Here is a 23,152-nt window from a genome sequence, read left to right on the forward strand (position 1 = left end):
CGATAAACTTCACATGTTAAAAGGATACAATTTGGCTGGGTGCTGTGGCTCACGCCTCTAATCCCAGCACTTTGGAGGCTGAGTGAGGTAGGCAGATTGCCCAGGAGTTGGAGACCAGCCTGAGCAACATGGTGAAACCCTGTCTTTACCAAAAATACAAAAAATGAGCCAGGCATGATGGCACGTGCCTGTAGTCCCAGCTACTCAGAAGGCTAAGGTGGGAGGATCACTTGAGCTCAGGAGGGTTGAGGCTGCAGTAAGTCATGATCACACCATTACACTCCATCCTGGGTAACAGAGTAAGACCCTGTCTCAAAAAGGATACAATTTAACATTGTACCTGTGAAATCACCACCACAATCAAGACAAAAAATGTTACCCAAGGGAGTTTTCTCAGGCCTTGGTAATCTCTCCCTCCTGCCCCTTCCTGTCCCTACCCCACACCCCAGGCAACCACTAACCTTCTTTCCATCACTATAGATTAGTTTGCATTTTTAGAAATTTTATATAAATGAAATCAAAGAGTATATACTTTTAATCTGACTTATTTAGCAAAATGATTTTGAGATGCATCCATGTTATTGGGTATATCAATAGTTCATCCCTTTTTATGGCTGAGTAGTGTTCCATTGGCATTCATAATCGCTTATCCAGAAGACCAAATGGCATTGTTTTATTTACGGCAGACATCAGGGCATGAAGGGAGAACTCATCCTGTCCATCCTGTTTTATTGGAGAGGGGGGAAAAGCGAGGAGTTGGGAATGGTGTGGAAATCTAAGTAACCACAGAGAAGAAAAACAAAAGGATTAAAGGAGCAGAGGGCAGGGCTTAGAAGTAAAGGTTAAAGGAGTCATTAAGCCTGGAAAGGAGAAAACTGAGGGATAATTTAGAGCTGTGACTTTTCTCAAATATACAAAAGGTTATTTTTAAAATGGGCAACTGAAGAAGAAATGAACAGGCTCGGCTTACAAAGAAAGAGCTTGAGGAAATATAAGGGAAAGTCCCCGATGAGAGGATTGACGGGATCCCAAGCAAAGGGGCCGATTAGACGATTGGGTGGCAGGGGCTAGATCAATGTGGCTCCAGGGTCCACGGCAGCCCTGTGATTGTTACTGAGATTTCTTGAGAATGGAATGAACTTTGTACTGGATAACATCATCATTTTTCCTGAAATACCTCTCTTCCCAGCCCAAAGTCCCACATCTTGAGTCCTCGCCCCTGAGCCAGCACTAACGCTTCTCTCTCTTCCCTCTGCCTAGGGATATGCCAGCCCAGGCCCGGGATCTGGTAGAGCGAATGAAAAACAGCCCTGTGAGTACAGGTCCCCAGGCCACCCCCAAAAGGTGCCAATCTCCTGCTGGCTGGGGAGGGGACAGCCCCATGAGGGTCCCTCTGCACCACAGCACTGCATACCCAAGCTGGCCTCTTTAGAGAAGCAGCCCTTACCAAGGAGCCTCCCCCTTTGGCCACACCCCTAGATGCAGGCTCTGGCACCCTCCACCCCAGGGCCAGCTGCAGGAGGGTGAGGTGGAACAGGGAACTGGCTGAGGCCGTGGCCTTGGCCTCTGACAGCTGCCCGCTTTAACCAAGAGGTGGCTTCCCAGAGCCCTATTATGTAAACGCAGGGTTCTAAAAATAGACTTCTCATTCCAATCCAGTTCTCCCTCCTTCCCTTCACCCTGCCCCTCTGAAACTTTTCACTAGCACTTTTTTTTTTTTTTTACTGTTCAGTGTTTATGCCTAGGAATTCAGCTCCCAGGGGGACTCCTATTATGGAGGTGGCCAAGTGGAAAGCCAACTGCTTAGAGGGCCTCCCAGCCCCCACCCCACCTCTCAGTCCACCCTGCACTCCTCCTCCGGTCTCCTTTCCCCAACCCCAGGAACTCTTCCCAGGGGCAGCTCCCGGCCTTTGCTTCTAGCTGCATCCTTGGAAGGCCTTTATTTGGGGGGCATGGTAGTCCCCTTGGTGTTTAATGGGCCAAGGACATGTGGGATGCATCCACCTTCTACTTCTCCAGGGACACAACTTTCTTAAGAAGATTTCAAGGGGAAAATAGCCCTTCTCCCTTGTGTGAGCAGATCCCCCCTCCCCCCACCATCAAAACAAAATCTCTGTGGAGCGCCTTATCCCAGCACCGACTGAGGACTGGAGAGCCCCACTTTGTTGCTTTTCTTCTTTTTGGGACAAAGTCTCGCTCTGTCACCCAGCCCAGAGTGCACTGGCATGATCTTGGGTCACTGCAGCCTCTGCCTCCCAGGTTCAAGCAATTGTCCTGTCTCAGCCTCCCAAGTAACTGGGATTACAGGCACCTGCCACCATGCCTGGCTAATTTTTGTATTTTTGGTAGAGACAGGGTTTTACCATGTTGGCCAGGCTGGTCTCAGGTGATCCGCCCACCTCAGCCTCCCAAAGTGCTGGGATTACAGGCATGCATTATCACGCCCAGTTAATTTTTGTATTTTTAGTAGAGACAGGGTTTCGCCATGTTGGCCAGGCTGGTCTCAAACTCCTGACCTCAGGTGATCCACCTGCCTTGGCCTCCCAAAGTGCTGGGATTACAGGTGTGAACCACTGCGCCTGGCCCACTTTGCTGCTTTTCTGCTTTGATACAAAGAAGACAAAAGGCACATGGAGGGCAGGCAGGCCCAGTAGCGACATCGGCATGTGCCTCCCACCAAAGCCTAAACTCAGGATCTTCTGTCCCCTCAGGACATCAGCCTGGAGAAAGACTGGAAGCTGGTCACTCTCTTCATTGGGGGCAACGACTTGTGTCATTACTGTGAGAATCCGGTAAGCCCCTGACCCACCCCATGGGGACTGAGAAGGAAGTTGCTGACCTCTGGTGCCATCCTTGCCCGTCCCTCCTGGCCCTGCCCCAAGCTCCTTGCTCATGGGAGCCACATTTGCCGTCTGCCCCAGGCCCTCTCTGGTTTACACATGGTGGGCGAGGCCCAGCCTTTTCTACTGCCTGAGTGGCCTACATTGGTTCCCCAGTTCCAGAGTCAGGTCTAGGTGTACCCGCTGTGGGCACTGCTGAGGCACGGCCTCTCTTATCCACATACATATGACCTTTGGTACCAGATAGGGGACTAGCCATCCTCACCCCATCTCTGCCCCGTTTCATCACGAGAAAAGACAAAACAATGTTCTAGATGGGATTGGCTGGGCTATCAGGAGTTAACCAAACCTCAGTGGTGGCCCCAGGAGCCCAACCCTGTTCCTGTTTCCATGGGGAAATAGATCCAGACTCACAAACTTCTGGAAGTTGTAACTTCCAAAAGTTTTTATTTTGGAATACATCTTGTTCTAAGTTGGGGACATTCTGTATTTTATTTGGCCAGGAAAAGGCAGCTGCCCAGCCTCAGAGGTTGTGGTCGAATGTTTGACAATCACAGATGGTGGCGGGGAGAAGGCATTTATCACTTCTTGTGGCTCACAGAGACCAACTACCAAAGGCTTGACAAGAAGTATCCTCCCACACACAGGAACCTCCTCCCCTCAGTTCTCCCCCCGACCGCCCAGCCTCTAGAGGCAGAAGTGACTCAACCTCATGGGGATTTAAGTATTGCTGTGTCCTAGGCTCCAGGGATACCTGGACCCCAGAGCCGCCCATGGATGCTGGCATGGGGAAATCCCCTCTACTAGCCGCAGAATGTGTGCTCGTGGGAACAGTCAGGTTTATACTCCTGAGAGAGTTTAGCTGAAAGGACTGGGATGCCACCACCAGGATTTACTCAGACTGTTTTCCAAAGAAGGAAAGGGGGAAGGGCAGAAACTCTGAGAGACATGAGGCCCCCTCCTCTACTTTAACTCTTTAGTGTGGACTGTATCTTCTTGTTCCTTTCCCCTCCTTCCCAACTCCCAGTACCCCATCTGGTAGCTGTGGGCAGAAACTCAGCAAGCAGCACTTTTTCTGTGCCCATCAGTGTGCTGGAATTCAGTGCACGGTACCTCACCTGGCCTCAGCTCTCTGTCTCCAGAAAAAATAATGGGCTGCCTGAGCTCTCCCCTCTTGCCTGAGTGGTGCTGCTTTGTGGGTGCCTCCACTCCCACTTCCTACAGACATGCGTTCTTCCATGAGTATAAGAGCTTCAGGTCACCACTCGCACCCCCGCTGGTATCAGCCTGTGACACCTTCTAAGGAACCGGAGCCACATCTAAAAATATAGGACCATCTCCCTCCCCTATAAAGCAAAGTCCTGAGGTTCAGTCAGTCTGCAAGGATTTATTGAGCACCTACTATGTACCTCGCATACACCACCCAGGATGCCAGGGGTACACCTCTGACTTAGCCTCCTGTTGGTGGGGTGCTGGGAGATGAGTCAGAGGAAGAGAACCTTACACTGAGTCCCAGGGGATAGAAGTTAGGGGAACACAGGAGAGAAAACATTCCAGGCAGTGGGGCCAGCATGGACCAAAGCCCAAAGGAAAAAGAAAGCGTGGCCACCCAGGGCACAGCAAGTGGCTGGAGAGGACGGAGGTCAGGTGATGGATGGGACTGCCAAGAGCCAAGGCCGAAAAGTGTCAGGGCCCAGCACTGGCAGAGTCCGCCATTGGGTCTGAGATTATGTAGAGCAAGGTGGGGGTTGGGATTGTTCGTGGTGTCTAGTAGGAGACAAGGGATATTTCTTACAGAGACCCACCAGCAACAAGTACTGGGCTTCCCAGAAAGCCCCTCTGTACCCACTCAGTCATAGCCCAGACCCCAGAGCCCTCCTGCGTTCTTGCCATCCTCTCAGAGGGGGTACCAGGAGCTAAAGTAAGTTTCCTTTTTTCCTTACAGGAGGACCAGTTGGCCACGGAGTATGTCCAGCATATCCGACAGGCCCTGGACATCCTCTCTGCGGAGGTAAGAGAGAGGCTGCATGTTCCTGGGTCCCTCCAGCTGCCTCCCTGGGATGTATCTAGGCAGGTTGTGTTCGGTGAGATGCTCACTGAGCAGAGACCCGCCCTGAGTGGGCACCTGGATGGCAGGAAGGGAGGAGCTGCCAGGCTCCTCGGCCAGGGAAATTCTCACTTGGCCAGAGCCAGGGTTGTGCAGTAGGAATGAGCTTGCCTCTCAACCAGCTGGCCCAGGTTTGCAGCCAGCACTGTGGCTTTGGGCAAGTGACTTCTCTGTGTCTCAGCTTCTCTATCGACAAAGTGGGGCCGCTCAAGTTTCAGTGAGATAGTACAAGCCACACCCCCCTCTGGGCCTCAGTTTCTTCACTGGTGAAATCGGGGGGTGGGAATTGGATTGTAGATGATCCCCAGGTTCCTCCCAGCAGTAGCCAGTACCCTCCCCCGACAACTGCCTGGGGCCTGACGACGCCATCCCTCCACTCCCGGCAGCTCCCAAGGGCTTTCGTCAACGTGGTGGAGGTCATGGAGCTGGCCAGCCTGCATCAGGACCAAGGCGGGAAATGTGCCATGCTGGCAGCTCAGTAAGTGGACGGGTCACTGTCCCAAGGCAAGGGCACCTGGGGTGAGGAGGGCTTACAGGTACCAAAGGAGGAGACCAGCTTAGGCAGAGCCAGGCAGGCCTGCCAGAGGATAGACAGCGCTCAGGGGCTTGGAAAACAGCAGCAAGTACCTCCACATCTGCGAATGCCTACTGCATGCAAGACGCTTCATTTCATTTCTCTAGACCCTAGTTTGCTTTTCTGAAAAAGGAGACAGACTAAATGATACTTAAGGCTCCCTGGCATTGTCAGTGATTGCCAAGTTCAACCTTGGCGAGTTGCCCCCTGTGGAGAGGCAGCCTGGGGCCATGAGCTTTCAAGGCTGCTACATCCGGCCTCAACTCCTGCTCTGCCATTTAGGAGCTGTGGTTCCTTGAACAAACCACATAACCTCCATAAGTCTCTATCCTCCTCATCTGTAAAGCGGGGTAATGACACCTTCCCTGCAAGGAAGATGTGAGGTCAAGAGGAAGTGATGAAGGTACCTGGCCTATGGAGAGCAGGGTCTTAGGAAGTAGCTCTTATTCCATCCTTGATGGGACCTGTCCGTAAAGCTGAGCTTGGAGGCAAGATGCCGATGGGCAAGACAGGAATTCCTGTCGGGCTGGAGTCGTTAAAGCTCTGGAACCTTGGCGGGAAGTTGCTATGCTCTGAGGGCAGAGGGCTCCCAAAGTTTGAGTGACTGTTGCTATGAGAGAGGAGATTCTCCAGGGAGCTGAGGGGTCCCACACCTGGGCTCAAATGGATTTGCTGCAAAGCGACCAGCTGCTTCCCACTCTTGTAAGGAACCCTGCTCTCTTGCAGGGAACGGCTCTTCCAGAGTCTGCCTGTATCGTGTTCCATGTTGTCAGGGTGGCTTCCAGCTGGTGGGCTTTCCCCAGCTTTCCCACAGACTTCCCACACTGGAGCCCTAAGCAGTTGCAGGAAGGGCTGAGAGGCCCCAGGAACATGAGCAGCGATTGCATACCCAGGGACAGAGCCATTGTGGCTGGCTTCCAACACTCCAGTCTCCTGTCCCCCCAGTCCTGCTCTGGAGAAGGCCCAGGGACCACAGGCTCGGGAAGGAGGAGTGAAGGAGTGAGGGGAATAGGCGTTCTGTCCACAAGGAGGCCCCAGCACCAGGGCCAGCTCTCCCACTTTCTCTATGAACAAGCATCCTTAGGACCTCATGGCTCCTGAGTTAGGGTTCTGTGACCTAGGTCTGAGGGTCAGACAAAGGTGTGTGTCACCCCCTTGCCCCCAGGTAAGGCAGCACAGGCACCTGGGGTAGCAGGCTGCTCTGTGTGTCAGCCTCCCAGGGGAACAGAGCCACCAGGCCCCGGGGAGCCTCAATCCAAGATTCCTTGTCTCACAGGAACAACTGCACTTGCCTCAGACCCTCTCAAAGCTCCCTGGAGAAGCAAGAACTGAAGAAAGTGAACTGGAATCTCCAGGTAAGCCCTGTGGCCCTTCTCTTACTGGCCCAGCTGGGGGGCCCCTGTACTCCCCAAGCAAGGATTCGGAAATGGACTGTCGAGCAGGATTTGGCCGAGAGCAAGCCACTCCCTGACAGCAGATCACAGCCCCTGAAATACTTACCCCTGCAAATTGAACACCATGGCCAGAAATGGGAGTGAGAGACCCCAAAGTGGAGGCTGAGAGAATCCCCTCCTCCCAGCGGGTAGGCAGCAAGAGACTCGCAGAGTAGATTCCATGTGGTGGGACCATTCCCCGCCCAGAACCATGTGTAATAATTACTACTCACGTCCTCCCCTCCCTTTATTAAAAACAAAAGGCTTAGGCCTGGCACAGTGGCTCATGCCTGGTGTCTCAGCTACTCAGGAGGCTGAGGTGGGAGGACAGCTTGGGCCCAGGAGCTGGAGGCTGCAGTTAGCTATGATTATGCCATCATACTGCTGCCTAGGCAACAGAGTAAGATCCTATCTCAAAAAAAGAAAGGCCTTAGCCCTGCCCTACTTACCACTACCCCAAATTCTCCTCGCCCTCTCTCTACCCCTCCCCCATCTCCCCACCTCCACTCCTGCCTATGTTTCTGCCTCTGTTGTTCCCTCTCTGGAAATACTACCTGAGCCTTTCTGCAAACTGACCTGTCCTCATTCACAAGGCAAGTCTGCTTCCCTCCTCTAAGGAGCTTCCCCTGCCTGAACTTCACCCTCAGACATCTCCCATATCACAGCAGTCTGTACTTGATGGGCCCTCAAAGCCCTGTAGGGTTCTCATGTTTTCACATCTTGTCTCATTTTCCCAGATGGATGATAAACTCCTTGAAGATAAGTACATCTAGTCTGTTCCTTTTACGTTCCATGCTTGGGCACTTAAGAAATCTGACAACCATGGACTCTCCTACAAAATTCACGGGCGTTTGGGGAGCTGGTGTTGAGATGCTCCCCATCTGACCCACAGCCCCATGTTCTAATTGACCTATTCATGCAGTGAGAGCAGGGGAGGCCTTTGACCCAGGCAATCTGGTCAGTGGCTCAGACCCAGCCTTGCAGAGGCTTTGGAATGGGACTGGGTGGAGCTATGCAGATAGGGAGCGTCTTCCACCAGGAGCCGCTGGGTTCAACTCATCTCTGATCCTGAGAACCAGCATTAGGCCTTGCCATGCAGGTGCCCATGAATGGGTGGAGAATAAAAGCATGCATCCAGCCCACTAGAGTAGCCCCTTCAAGTCTCTTTCATCTAAGGTGAGTTGACTCCTGTCACAGCCAGTCCAAGGCAGCAGGACTTGGTCCTGTCTGTGCAGCCTTGCCAGGAGGGTTGAGTAACTTCTCTCTCCATCCCCAGGATGGCATCTCCAGGTTCTCCTACTGGCACCAATACATGCAGCGTGAGGACTTTGCGGTTGTGGTGCAGCCTTTCTTCCAAAACACACTCATCCCACTGAATGAGGTGAGCTGTGGGCATTTCAGGGAGGCTCAGGTATGGAGCCTTATCACAGACAAAGGAGGTATTGCTTTCTGTAGGTGGGCATTTTTTTTAAAACCATCTCTCTCCAAGAGTGCTCTAAGGGTGGCTTCTTCTGCATTACCTCCTTTTTGTGGGGGCTGGGCTGTGACTGGAACTCAGAAGTCCTTGGAAAGAAAAAAAGGAAATCAATAGTGACTAAGCTCCCCAGGCCTGGCCCTGGTATTTTCTGGATTGGAATAAAATGTTACTCTTTTCAACTATTAGGATGAGGTGCCGAAATAAAAGGCAGAGACTATGGGTCGCTCCAATTCATGTCTGTTTACAAAGAAAATTCTGGCCAGGCACAGTGGCTCACGCCTGTAATCCTAGCACTTTGGGAGGCCGAGGCAGGCAGATCACGTAGTCAGGAATTCGAGACCAGCCCGGCCAACATGGTGAAACCCTGTCTCTACTAAAAGTACAAAAAGTTAGCTGGGTGTGGTGGCATGCACCTGTAATCCCAGCTACTTGGGAGGCTGAGGCAGGAGAATCTCTTGAACCTGGGAGGTGGAGCTTGCAGTGAGCCAAGATCGTGCCACTGCACTCTAGCAACAGTGCGAGACTCCATCTCAAAAAAAAAGAAAAAAGAAAATTCCAAATTCTGGGAGTTTTTCCATCAGTATCTGAGCCAGTTGGCAGGAGAATTGAAAGGATGAAAGGAGACCTGCCCGGGGCACCTGCTGAGAGCAGGGCTCAGGGAGTGGAGCCCTTTCCCAGGACGGTAACCTACTTGCCTTTGGTCACAGAGAGGGGCCGCTGACCTCACCTTCTTCTCCGAGGACTGCTTCCACTTCTCAGAACGTGGGCATGCTGAGATGGCCATCGCACTCTGGAACAACATGGTGAGCAGCCAAGGGCCTGGTGGGCCTTGTCAAGGGGGAATCCAAGCATATTGACTGTGTATCTCACAATGGCAAGCCTACTGGAGACGTGGCTCCTTTCTTCCCAAAGCCCAAAATGGCAGCACACCTTATTGGTCCTGATTATTTCCAAAGAGAAAATATCCTATATTATTCAAACACTCTTTGAAAATTACACACACACTCTCTCTCTCTCACACACACACTCTTTATTCTTTGTTCCTTCAGCAATGCCCAGGTACTGTGAGGAGATCCCTTTGTAATCAGATAGATTGACTGGAATGGAAATACCAACTTCCACCTCTTACTGTGTGACCTTGAGCAAACAATCTCTCTGGCCATCTGTATCAACATCTATAAAACAGTGAAAACAACACAGGTCTCAGAAAATGAATAGTTGGCACTCAGCAAATGTTAGCACCATCAGCCTTCCAAGCACTCCGGGCTCAACTCATACCCAATTCATTTCTTTAAACACTGAAAAGTGGAGATCCACACAGGCTGTTTTCCCAGACTAATACCTATTCCAGTCCTTTCTGATGGGAAGAAAGGACCTTATGAAATGAACATACAGTCCCGGGGTCTCAGGGACACCTGGCTGGTGCATCAACTCTGCCCTCTGTGGCTGGCCACCTACAGCAGAACGGTGTCTGCACAGCACTTGACCTGTCACCTCCAACAACTGGTCCTCTTGCATGGAGCAAATGAAATGCTTTCCCAATCCGATGGTTTCTTTTAATCAAAGCTCCATGGGTAACACAGTCCTCACCCCAACCTGTGTGTTCTCTCCTTTGTCCTGTGACAACTAAACAGGCTACATTCCAGCTCCTTTTATCACAGTTTCAGACCCATGGTGTCTCTGCCAACCACCGCTGTGCAAACATTCCCACCCCTGTCAGCTCACCCAGTATGCTCAGCGCCTCACTCGGCTGACTCACAACACTGACTTTCTCCTTAGCTACACCACCTCTTCCTCTCTATCGACCTCTTCTTTTCAGAACAGCATATAAACTGGCTTTATCCTTGGCCTAGTTAATTACAGACTCAGCTTACATCTATTGTCACTGTCCTGGGGTTTTCCTCCTGTGCACCTCACATATCTGCCCACTCCAAGAACGTCTGTTGTACTCCTTCAGCCCAAGACTCTGGATTGCAACCAGACCAAAATATCTTTGAGTTTCCCCTACAATTTTTAAATCATAGTTTATATGGTATAATTCCTGTTTCTTTTGTGGATTTTGTTTTGAAGGCTAGTTGTCCTTCAGTGGCTGAATCATGTGACTTTACTCCTTTGTAAAAATTCTCCCAAAGGAAGGGTACCTATTCCCTGTTCCTTTTCCCTTGAGACCTCAAAGGAATCCACAGATTCCGAAAAGAGCTAAAGTGAGCTAAGCCCTTGGCCTTTCCTTCCCAGGTTTTTCATCAGGGTATGGCCTTCCTACCTGGGTGGTACTCCAGGTCTGCGTAAAGCTGGGACCCTCCAGGAATCTCCTGGGTCTGGACAGTCGTAGTGATGGCTGGAACATGAAAAAGAATCCATTGGTTTCTTTTTGTGTGAATTAACAATGTAGCTCTGGCCAGGCTCATGCCTGTAATCCCAGCACTTTAGGAGGCCAAGGCAGGTGGATCGCTTGAGCCCAGGAATTAGACGCCAGCCTGGGAAACACAGGGGAGACCCTGTCTCTACAAAAAAAAAAAAATCAAAAAATTAGGCAGGTGTGGTGGTGCATGCCTGTAGTCCCAACTTTTCAGAGGGCTGAGGTGAGAAGATCACTTGAGCATGGGAGGTCGAGGCTGCAGTGAGCCGAGATGTTGCCACTGCACTCCAGCCTGGGCAAAAGAGCGAGACCCTATCTCAAAAAACAAAAAGCAAAAAAATCTATGTAGCTCTGGCCTTCTCTTCCAAGGCAGTTCAGTAGCTCTTCCCATTCACCCAGGTAAGAGGCCTTTATTTGATAAGGATACGTGGGAGGAGTTTAGATATGAAAACAGAAGGTAAACACTGCCCTGGAGCTATTGTGGAAACAAAACAAGACTGTCTGCAGTTCCCCAGCCACATGATCTCAGCCATACCCCAAACTTCAATATTACAAAAACACAGCAAAACTAAAGCCATCCAAGGGTTTCTTATCCTAGGCTATATAATTTGGGGAAATAATTACACAATCCAGTGTTTTTATCCAAAGCCAATCTTAGAGACAAAGCTATAGCATCACGCCAACTTTTCAGATCTACTTCTGACTGGAATTTCACCCCTAGAGTAACATAAAATAAATCACAGACCATTAGAGCTGGAACAGACTGAGAGGTCGTCTAGCCAGAACATTCTGTAACTAAAGTATAGAGACATTAAGCAGTTTGCCCAACATAACACAGACTGTTGGTGGCACTAGGGGCATTAGAGTCCAGGTTTTCCTAGTCCTTTCCTGGTGACCTGGCCACACCACCACCCTCCCTGCTGCTCCCAACGTGATAAGCACATATATACGTGGTGAATTCATGTCTCACAATTAGAGTCCTATGACATAGTGTCTGCAGGCTTTGGCTGATGTTCCCAGGGTTCCTTACTAGGGAAACAAAAAGCACTTTAAACTATTTCAACTCCTGCCCCCTCCTGTCACATCCTTCTCCGGAGACCTTTGCAAAGGCAGAGCCAGAAACTCCAGCAGCACCAGAGGATGTTTTCCTCTTTCTCTGCCTTCTTTCATCTTCTTATCAAGAGTTTCTCTTAGTCCTCTACTGCTGCCTGCTCCCTCTCCTGAGGAAATTCTACTCTCAACCAGTGTTTGTGTCTCCCCAGGTGCTGGGTGACAGCTCGAGCCTCCTGACTGACATCCCTGTCTTCACACTTACGGCCCTTAGAATAGCAGTTCTCAGCTCTGACTGCATATTACAATCATCCAGCGATTTGTATTTTATTTATTTATTTTTGCGGCAGAGTCTCACTCTGTTACCCAGGCTGGAGTGCCGTGGCGCGATCTTGGCCCACTGCAACCTCTGTCTCCTAGATTCAAGCAATTCTCTTGCCTCAGCCTCCCAAGTAGTTGGGATTACTGTTGCCCACCAGCATGCCCAGCTAATTTTTGTATTTTTATTAGAGACAGCGTTTTGCCATGTTGGCCAGGCTGGTCTTGAACTCCTGACCTCAGGTGATCCACCCTCCTCAGCCTCCCAAAGTGCTGGGATTACAGGTGTGAGCCACCGCACCTGGCCATCCAGGGACTTTTAAAAGGAGTTAGTGCCTACAGCCACTCTGGAAAACTCTGGTATATTTAATAATGCTGAACACATGTATTTCCTGTGATCCAACAATTTCACTTCTAGGTATATCCCCAAAAGACAGGTATACACGTGTCCACCAAAAGATACACGTAAGAATATTCGTAGCAGCACTATTTATAAATAGCCCCAAACGAGAAACTCCCCAAATATCCACTGAGAGTAGGATGGATGAATAAACTGTGGCACATTCATTCTAAGGAATACCATAGGTCTGACTGCGTCTGTGGCTTAAAAAAATATATCAAGCAGGGTGAAGTGACGCAGAGTAATGGCCGGGAAGAGGGCAGCCTCACTGAAGAAGTGACAGTTGAACAAACTTCAACAGCATACAATAATATCTATAAAGTTCGAAAGCCAGCAGCTTGGTATATGGGGTTAAGGGTCAGCATGACAGCATCTCACTAGGGGATGAATCATCCCGGAAGAAGGTGGAAAGGGGCTTCTCAGTACTCATAATAGTCTATTGCCTGATTGGATGCTGGTATGTTGATTTTATCAGAACTTATCTGTTGCTCACTTACGATTTGTACTAGTTTCTATGTGTATGTTAGCTTCAATTAAAAGTTTCCTTGAGGCCAGGTGCGGTGGCTCATGCCTGTAATCCCAGCACTTTGGGAGGCCAAGGCAGGTGGATCACCTGAGGTCAGGAGTTCAAGACCAGCCTGACCAATATGGTGAAACCCCATCTCTACTAAAAATACAAAATTAGCTGGGCATGGTGGCGCGTGCCTGTCATTCCAGCTACTCGGGAGGCTGAGGCAGGAGAATTGCTTGAACCTGGCAGGCAGAGGTTGCAGTGAGCCGAGATCGCCTCATTATACTCCAGCCTGGGTGACAAGAGTGAAACTCTGTCTTAAATTTAAAACAAAAAAAAAGTTTACTTGAAAACAATACCAGTGCCTGACTGGGCTTGTCCCCAGAGATTCTGACTTAATTGGTCTGGAGTGTGAGCTGGATTCAGTACTTTGTGAAAGCTCCTGAGATTATTTTAATGGGCAGATATGAACCACCGCCTTAGATCTGGTCCCCACAGAGAAATCAAGTAATTTGTATAAAAGAAAACCTGACCAAGTTCCTCCCCTGCTTTCAAACTTCCAGAGCTCCCCACCTCTGAAGGAGGCAGGCCAGGCCCCATAGCACAGCACTCCAGGCCTCTGGGGTTCAGCCTGGCTCCCTGACTAACCTCTCTAGCTAGTGCTCCCACCAGCCTCTGCCTCGCATGTCGCAGTCCAGTGACTCCAGCAGTGTCCTGCACCACCCGTGGCGTTCCACACCTCTGTTCACTCTTGCTCATCTCCTTCTCCTGGACTGCCCTTCTCTCTCACTTCCTTGCCCACCCCACCACTCAATTCAGGTGCCACCTCCTATAGGAAGCCACCTCTGAATCTCCAGAACAGGCCAGTGGCCAACCCAGGTCCAGTAGACCCTGCCCAGTCCTATCATTTGCTACATGGTTGGTAGCCACAGTGCCTGGCTTAGGAAAGGTTGGTTCTAGGAAAAACAGTTTCATTCCCTGTGACCAGCTCCAAGCCTTCCCCCACCAAGCTTCTCCACTCAGGTCTTTGTGACTTCAATTAATTCATCCATCTGTCCAAACCCAACAAGTATTTACTGAGCACTGCTATGTGCTAGGTGCTGCTCCCGGTGCTGAGGACTCAGCAGTGAAAAAAAGAAGAGGACTCCTGCTCTCATGGAGCATTCAGGATAGTAGGGAAAAGACAGATAATCAACAAGGTCACTTCTGAGCACATCTGTGGCTTAAGAAAAAGTCAGGCAGGGTGATGTGACACGGGGTAATGGCTGAGGGGGAGAGGGAGGCCTCCCTGAAGAAGTGACAGTGAATGGAGATTTGCATGTCAAGAGGTTGCCGGGCAGAGGAAATAGGACCCAGGTGGGCCCAGAGTCAGGAAGGAGCTTGAAGTGTCTGAGGAACTTAAAGGCCATTGTGACCAGAGGGAGGTGAACAAAGTCAAAGAGTTGGGCAAGGTTCTAAGCAGGAGAGTGGTATGCTCTGGCTTACCCCTGGCTCCGTGCACCCCTGGACTGGAAGAAAGCAACGGTGGACCGGGAGAGACCACTAGGAGGCTGCTGGTGACAGGTGGGAGACGAAGGGGGCTGGGTCACGGCAGAGGAGGCGAGAAGCGGTCAGATTTAGGATGTGTCATGGGCTGGCGGATGGGTAGGGGGAAGAGGAACTAAGGATGACTTTTGGGTTTGGGGTCTAAGAAACTGGGTGGATAGTTAAGCAGGTAGAGAAAAATCAGCTTGGGAGGAAAAAATCAAGACTTCTGTTTTGGACATGGTGTGAACTGCCTTCCAGACATCCACACAAGGGTATCAGGATACAGAAGTTTGGAGCTCAGAGAGGAAGTCAAGGCTGGAGAGTGGGGAAGAAATGGGGTTATTAGCATAGCAGGCCAAAACGGTGAAATCCTGTCTCTACTAAAAATACAAAAACTAGCCAGCGTGGCAGTGGGCATCTGTAATCCCAGCTACTCAGGGAGGCTGAGGCAGGATAATTGCTTAAAACCAGAGGCAGAGGTTACAGTAAGCCAAGATCGCACCATTGCATTCCAGCCTGGGTAACAGAGCAAGACTCCATCTCAAAACAAACAAACAAACCAACTACAGGATCAACTAAGAGCTACTAGAGAAAGAATAGTTAGAAAAGAGTGTAAGGCCGGGCGCGGTGGCTCACACCTGTAATCCCAGCACCTTGGGAGGCCAAGGTGGGCGGATCACCTGAAGTCAGGAGTTCAAGACCAGCCTGACCAACATAGTGAAACCCTGTTTCTATTAAAAAAAAAAAAAAAAAAAAAAAGGCCAATTACCCAGCCCCGGGCATTCATTCCAGCTTTCAACTCCAGTAAGAGGTGAGAAGGAGAGTGTGTGAATGTTGAAGGGAAACAAGAAAGAATGCTGTGTACAGAGAGCCAAGAAAAGTCAGTGTTTCAAGAGAGAGACAGCTGTCAACTTTGATGAATGCTCCTGAGAAGCCAAGCAAGATGAAGACAAAAAACAATCACCTTTGAGCCAGGCGCAGTGGCTCAGGTGTAGTCCCAGCACCATGGGAGGCCGAGGCAGGCAGATCACGAGGTCAGGAGTTCAAGACCAGCCTGGCCAACATGGGGAAACCCCATTTCTATGAAAAATACAAAAATTAGCCAGCATAGTGGCAGGCACTTGTAATCTCAGCTGCTTGAGAGGTTGAGGCAGGAGAATCACTTGAGCCTGGGAGGCGGAGTTTGCAGTAAGCCGAGATCACACCATTGCACTCCAGCCTAGGCGACAGAGCAAGACTCCATCGCAAAAAAAAAAAAAAAAGACTTTTAGCTCTGCCCATATGGAGATCTTTGGTGGCCTTGGCCAGAGCATCCATCCAGCGATGGAGACTGCAGACTGCCTGGAGTGAGCAGCAGAGAGAATGAGAGATCAGGAAGTGCTGCTGGCACCTATCGACGGCTCTTTCAGGAAGTTATGAAAAGTAACAGCCAAGGTCACTGGAGGGAATGTGGGATCTAGAGAGGGCAGGCAAAGGAGGGTAGCCGTCGGAGCAGGTTGTGTAGTGATGGGAAGGAACCAGTAGAAAGGAGAAATGGAAGCACTCATCAAACCCTTGGAATCATGATCATCATCTGTGTGAGTTCGTTCCTGGGTTCCTGGAATAGCATCGGGAATCACCTGTCCTGACCTTCAGCATTTATTCTGTCACTGTTATGAGGCTTGAGTTTCCTCAGCTCTTAAGCAAGTGGAAATAATACCACCCTATGTATGGAAGCCACCCCACTCACACATGCTTTCAGGCCATCTTCTCATTTGTCATGTGTTAGGACAGGATGTCATGCCTGGACCTAGCCTCAGGGAAATAGCCTGTCCAGCACTGCCCAGCTCGTTACCAGCAGAGCCAGGACCAGCCATCTGCCTGTCATGTCCAGTCTAGTCACCCTGGCATCTCTCCCAGGACCAGCACTGCCCTCCCTCCTCCAATTGTGTTACTAAGGAACAGGTGTAAAAGGCATTCAGACAACAAAGCGAGACCAGGGGCCCGGTATGGTCATTAGCTCAGACAGTGAACTTTCGCCTCCCTCCCTGGTAATACCCTGTGGTCAGGAGCAGGCAGGGAAGCAAATTACACAACGAGTGGAGGCTAGACATTCCAGACAGACTCTGAATAGGTGACAGTGCCAGGGGCCCAAGTGCTGGCCACATGTCGGGCCTGGCTACTGGCTAAAAGACGCTGGTGGGGGGATGCGGCAGCTTGCAGCTCATCCTCAGAGGTCCTGGGACCAAAGGTATTTACACCCAGAGATATTTGAAGCAAATCTTTTCATCTATGTGGAACACATACAAAGTGGCTCAAGTGGGAAACTCTAATTCCCTAAGGTTGACAAGCCAAGTGTAGTAATGGTGTCATGGTAACCAACATGCTTCCATTGTTTCCTGAAGTTGACTAGCCCCACTCACTTTGAGAAGTTGGTAAATAGGATTGTCATTGTTTTATAAAATTGAAAACACGGTGTCTTGCAATCACAGCCATTTGCAAGGGAAGCCAGAGATGGTCCCAGCCCTTCCACAGACTCACTGTGGACTCAGGACCAGTTGTCTCTCCTGGGCCTCAGTGTACCCGGCAAATCCAGGGGCACAGACTCAGGGTCCTGCCCGACAGACTGCCTCGTCCCTCTGTGCATCATAAGTCAGCTCCTGCTCAGCCCCAGGCTGCTGGGTCCCTGCTGTGGGCCAAACACCAGCCACTTTGCTGGTTTCTACCCACCACTTCCCGAGGGAGGGGCTCTGCTGTGAGATACGCCCTCAGAGAGGAAAGTCTTTCCCAGCTTTGGAGAGAATCAAGGTGTCCTTTCTCTCTCTCCAGCTGGAGCCAGTGGGCCTCAAGACGACCTCCAACAACTTCACCCACAGCCGAACCAAACTCAAGTGCCCCTCTCCTGTGAGTAAACCTCCTGCCTGCCCCAGGTGGAACAGATGCCTGGGGTGGGGGCTGTCCTGTCCCCTGGAAGCACAGAGGAGTCCCTGGGGAGGCTCCCTCAAATGCGGCTTCACTCACTGCCATCTTTGCAAATCCCACTGGTCCTCACTGCCACAGAAAATTCTCAGGGTGTGGGCAGCCATGGGGCGTGGGGAGAGGACATTAACAGCTCCAACCGAAGTGAGGACAGTCACTCAGGGAGGCAGATGAGCACTGGCAGGTGTCTCGGGTCACCCTTTACTTCCGATAGCTCTGATGCATCCTATCTTAAAAGTACATCAAGGCCAGGCACAGTGGCTCACGCCTGTAATCCCAGCACTTTGGGAAGCTGAGGTGGGTGGATCATCTGAGGTCTGGAGTACGAGACTAGCCTGGCCAACATGCTGAAACCCCGTCTCTACTGAAAATACAAAAATTAGCCAGGCATGGTGTCACGCATCTATAGTCCCAGCTACTTCGGAGGCTGAGACAGGAGAGAGAATCACTTGAACCCAGGAGGTGGAGGTTGCAGTGAGCCAGGATTATGCCATTGCACTCCAGACTAAGTGACAGATCAAGACTCTGTCTCATGAATGAATGAATGAATGAATGAAATGTGCATCAAGCACTCTCCCATGCCAGGCAGTGTACTAGGATCTGGGGATCCAGAGGCAAACTAAAAAAGACTCAGTGTCTGTTTCTGGAGCCTGCAATAGTCCTCCTCCCTCGCCACACCCACCGCCCTCTCCTGGTCCACCCACAAAGCCTGTGACTTGTCTCCCCAGCTCTCCTCTCCCTCTTCTCCATCCACCCTACACTTGCTGCCTAACACAGATAGAACTTCCTAAAAATAACTTGTTCCATCAAGGCTGTTTGAAATCCTTGCCTGGTCCCTACTGCCCATTGACCAGAGTCCGGAGGGGAGGGTCACCTCCCTCCATTATACACACGCTGCACTCCTGGCCGGTGGATCCATCTCCCAGGAAGCCCACAACTGCCCGTGTCCAGGCCTTTCCTTCACCATGTGCTCCTGGAGGTTCATCCTCCATCTGCCTATGAGAACATCCGCCTCCCTCCAGGCCCAGAGGTTGCCTTCGCTAAGCTACGGTTTCACCTTCTTACCTACTATCCCTATCTCCTGACACTCACCCGTGTGGGTCTCCTCTTCTGTTTGTACCTCTCACAAGTCACTGACCCGGTCTCCTTTATGATGTGATTGTTTCTACATGTCTCACCTTCTTCCTGGGCCCCAAGAAAAGATATGATATCTTAACCCTCAGGTCTCATCATGGCCCCCAGCATGGGGGCTCAACACAGCAGGCAATCAGTTCACATTCACTGAAAGAAAGGATCATGGCGAGCTAGCAAGGAGGAAGGCAGGAACGCATGCAGGCCGCCCAAATGCCTCCCCTCCCAGCCCTTCTCATTTGGGGATCTTTTGTCTAGTACACAACCAGCTGTCCTTCCATGCTGACCTTCCCTGATTTCTGGGTGCTCCTGGGATAGGAGAATGGGAACAGTTGTGACCAAGAGGAAACAGAGGTGGGAATTCTACAGGCTCCCTGGGTCTCTCTGCCACTGGTCACCTATCAGTTCCCAATCTTTCAAAATCAGGTTTGATGGCGAAGGAGATGCTGGTGAGAAACCAAAAGAAGATTCTAGCTGGGTGTTGACCTCTTTAGAGGCCCATCCTGCTTAAGAGCGCAGCGTAAATGAGGGAGCTTTACAAAAGGGACGCGCTGTGAAAACGTGCAGGGTTATCGCAGCATCTCAGGGATGGGGACTAGGCAAGTCTTAGCAATGGATGGTTCTCGGAGGTCCTTTCCCACTGACCCCCATCTCCTCCTCCACAGGAGAGCCCTTACCTCTACACCCTGCAGAATAGCCGGCTGATCCCAGACCAGGCTGAAGAAGCCCCTGAGGTGCTCTACTGGGCCGTGTCAGTGGCAGCAGGAGTCGGCCTTGTGGTCGGTGTCATCGGGGCAGTGGTCTGGAGGTGCAGGAGAGGTGGCCGGAGGGAAGATCCTCCCATGCGCCTGCGCACTGTCGCCCTCTAGGCCGGGGGCGGGGGGTGGGTCCTCACCCTAAACTCCCTGGCCACTCTCCTCACTCACCGCCCTCTGCCCCAGCCACTCCCGGCCACCAGGACATGCTTCAACACCTGGTGCCACAGGAAGCCCAGGGGACAGTCACGACTTCTCAGGGCCTGGGCCTCTTCCAGGCCGATGCTCTTGGAGTGGATACATTTAAATAAAGTCCAAAGCTGTTGTATTCTTGGGTTTGCCTTCGTGAAGCACTCACCTTCCACCTGTTGTGCGGCCCAAGTGTGGGAGCTGCTGCCTTCTGTGGCCTGCCCCCAGCACGGCTGCCAGAGCCACGGCCGCCCAGAGCCCAGAATGCCTGCCTGCACCACAAGCATATCCTCAAGTCACCAAACCCGCTATTTCAAAGGCAGGAAAAACACTGGTCATCAAGTGATGGCTAGAATTTTGGAGCTGGCCGGCCGCCACCATTCAGTCCAATCCAACACATACCTATGAAGCAACTCTTTAGTACCCAGGACAATCCAGAGCACTGCGGTGCCTCCTAGGCTGTGCCTGTCACCACCTGGCTGAGAAGTCAGATTCCTTCAATAACCAAGAAGCCATATGACGATGTGTAACTACTGGGGCATCAGTAGGTGAATGTATCTGATTGTTTTAAAGAATAGAAGGGTTCCTTGGGGAAAGTTTCTTGGAAGAGAACAATCGTCACATGTCATTTTGGGAAAAGGGGGGAAAAAGCGATTGGGACACATATACCTCCTATACCTCAACCTGATTTTCTCAAGGTGCTAAATTTAGGAAAGAATTCCTATTTCTAAATGACCATGTTTCTGAGAGAAAGCTAGAGAGAGTCTGAAAATATAGGCTGCGTTCCCTGAGCCCTGCTAAGGGCAAGGCCCCGTGCTGGAGGCCTTCCACAGATGGTCTCTTTTATTCTGCACAAAGGCCCGGGGAGGGGGTCATGAAAAGCTTTGAAAATAGAAGTGGTGGTTGTGCAACATCGTGAATGCACTAAAGGCCATGAACTGTTCCATTTAAAATGATTAATTGTGTATCATGTGAATTTCACCTAAAAAAAGAATCCAGGGAGGTGGACAGCATCTGCATTTTAAACCTCTCTCTGATCCTGAAGTCCGGGATGACAAAGAGGCTGAGTCAGAATCCCGGATGCACCATTGACACGCGGTGCCCTGTAGCCACCTTCGCCAGCCTGAACCCAGTTTCTCAGGCTCCACGTCTGTAAAAATTGGAGTAAGAATACACATTTTGCTTATCTCATGGCGCTGCTGAAAAATAAGGAACTGTGTGTAAAACTCTAACTCTAAAATGCTGCACACATGAAAATGGCCTTTTTCCTCTGCGAAGAGTTGGGATAAGGCCCAGACAGTTGGGGAAGATGTGAGACCCAGAGATGAGTTTGGGGAAATGGGGTAATGACATATGTGTGGAGGCTGCCCGCCTTCCTCTCAGGGAAGTTCATCGTCTTATCTCTTTCTGGCACCACTGAGAACCCAGAGGACCTACCCCCCCAGTTCTGTGTTCTTCTGGGTTTCAATGTCCGTTTTTATACAATGGGAACAGCATGCATTCCCATACTTTTTCCTATAGACTGGAAAAGGCGGTGACTGAGTCACACAGCTTGACTTATGCTCCTGGCTTAAGACGATGTAACAACAAAGGTAACCCATGGAGTCTAGGAGCTCACTTCACCCCCCACCCCTTTTCTTTCCTGCAAGTTTCTATTCTTCCAGTATATCCTACTTCAAAGCAGCATGGATTCACAACCACAGGCTCCTCACACGTGGGTGTGTGTGTGGTGGAGGGGTGCGGTGTTGGAACTCACACTGCCAGAGTAAGGCAGACTGAAACATCAACAAATGGTCCCAGATGGTTCATCAAGGAAATAAAGAAATCCTGTCTGGAGGGACATGGACACAGCCAGAAACGAGGCACCAAATTCCCAGCAAGTATGTGCTAAGAAGCCAAAAATTAAAACTATGTGAGAAACACCTACTTGAAATTGGCAGAATTACATACATACACTGGGTATGTGCCATGTTGTTTTTCTGCAGAAAAATGTCCAGTCTAGTTAGGATGGCACCCACAGCCATACCGTGAACAAAGCCACCAAATCCTAAGGAAGCCACAGTCCACATGGCACTCCCCATGGAGGCTTCTGAACTCAGAAAAGATATGTGTGGCTTAAACCTGGTCCAAGCCTTCCTGAAAGACATGGAACTTTGAGCTCTGAAAAGATGGAAAATGGTTACCAAAAGGAACGGGGTTGTCGAGACTGGGAAGACTCCATGTAGGTGGAAAGATGAGTATAGTGAATGTGGGGGACCAGGAGTCGGCCAGGAAAAATAAGGATGGATGAGCCAGATATGGGTTAGGGGACGTAATGGGAAGGACGAGTTAACAGCGATTACGTTGTTATGATGGCTGTAACATCAGGCTACACTTGACTAGGGAATATATATGTTAATGAGAAAAGATTACTACAAAGCAAAGGCTGATAAAAGTTGACATAAAGTGCTTGTGCTGTGTGGGCACTGTGGTGCACAATAATGAAACTTCACCCATCCCTGTTACCATTCTGTTTCTACAGAGAAGGAAACCAAGACTCAGAGAAGGAGGAATTGGCCCAGAGTTATACTTTCATTACATAAGCCCAGAGTAGGGGGGTAACCCAGAAAAATAAAACCACTGCCGTTTCCAGCAGTGAATTGGGCCAAATTGCAAATAAATGTAGTATAAAATAAAGATCTAGAATGTCAAGATGGCACCATTGTTCCTCTGCTTCCAATTGGTCTGAAAAACTCACTATCTCTAGTTAATAATCTATGATTTTTTTTTTCTTTTTTTGAGATGGAGTCCCGCTCTGTCACCCAGGCTGGAGTGCAGTGGTGCAATCTCGGCTCACTGTAACCTCCTCCTCCCAGATTCAAGCAATTCTCCTGCCTCAGCCTCCTGAGTAGGTTGGATTACAGGCATGTGCCACCTCACCCGGCTAATTTTTGTATTTTTAATAGATATCGGGTTTTGTCACGTTGGCCAGGCTGATCTCAAACTCCTCACCTCAGTTGGTCCACCCTCCTTGGCCTCCCAAAGTACTAGGATTACAGGTGTGAGCCACCCCGCCCAGCCAATAATCTATTATTTAAAACATTAACTATGGCGACTAAGATTTCTTTTGCTAGTGTATGTGTGAAGTTACAGCACAAGCTTGTCCAACCTGCAGCCCGCATGCGGCCCAGGATGGCTTTGAATGTTACCCAACACAAATTTGTAAACTTTCTTAAAACATTATGAGATTTATGTGTGTGTGTGATTTTTTTTAGCTCATCACATATCTTTAGTGTTAGTGTATTTTATGTGTGACCCAAGACAATTCTTCTTCCAATGTGACCCAGAGAATCCAAAAGATTGGATACCCCTATACTAGCAGCTAATAAATCATTTAATTAGAAAAAAGCAAAGAATCCCTGTGAGAATCAAATGTAACAACTAGCAAGGTTAGACCGGCACCTTTTACACAGCAGCAGCCTTGAGAAGAAGATTGTATGTTTAGAAAGATAAAAGGCAAAAGGAATTTAAAACATGAGGCAAG

The 23,152-nt window shown here is 50.2% G+C and overlaps 1 protein-coding gene across 1 annotated transcript in view; it reads left to right on the forward strand.

The window, feature by feature from the left end:
• Nucleotides 1–19,768, forward strand: part of PLB1 (phospholipase B1) — a 152,044-nt gene extending 132,276 nt beyond the window's left edge. The window contains exons 50-58 of the mRNA XM_064363962.1: nucleotides 1,261–1,312; nucleotides 2,712–2,792; nucleotides 4,786–4,851; nucleotides 5,334–5,425; nucleotides 6,798–6,876; nucleotides 8,231–8,335; nucleotides 9,139–9,234; nucleotides 17,405–17,479; nucleotides 19,351–19,768. Coding sequence (XP_064220032.1) covers nucleotides 1,261–1,312; nucleotides 2,712–2,792; nucleotides 4,786–4,851; nucleotides 5,334–5,425; nucleotides 6,798–6,876; nucleotides 8,231–8,335; nucleotides 9,139–9,234; nucleotides 17,405–17,479; nucleotides 19,351–19,554 — 850 coding nt within the window. The 3' untranslated portion in view covers nucleotides 19,555–19,768. The remainder of the gene's footprint in view (nucleotides 1–1,260; nucleotides 1,313–2,711; nucleotides 2,793–4,785; nucleotides 4,852–5,333; nucleotides 5,426–6,797; nucleotides 6,877–8,230; nucleotides 8,336–9,138; nucleotides 9,235–17,404; nucleotides 17,480–19,350) is intronic.
• Nucleotides 19,769–23,152: the final 3,384 nt, after the last annotated feature.

Source organism: Aotus nancymaae, unplaced genomic scaffold, assembly GCF_030222135.1.
Source record: "Aotus nancymaae isolate 86718 unplaced genomic scaffold, 86718_ANA_hifiasm-v0.15.2.pri h1tg000057l, whole genome shotgun sequence".
NCBI lineage: Eukaryota > Metazoa > Chordata > Mammalia > Primates > Aotidae > Aotus > Aotus nancymaae.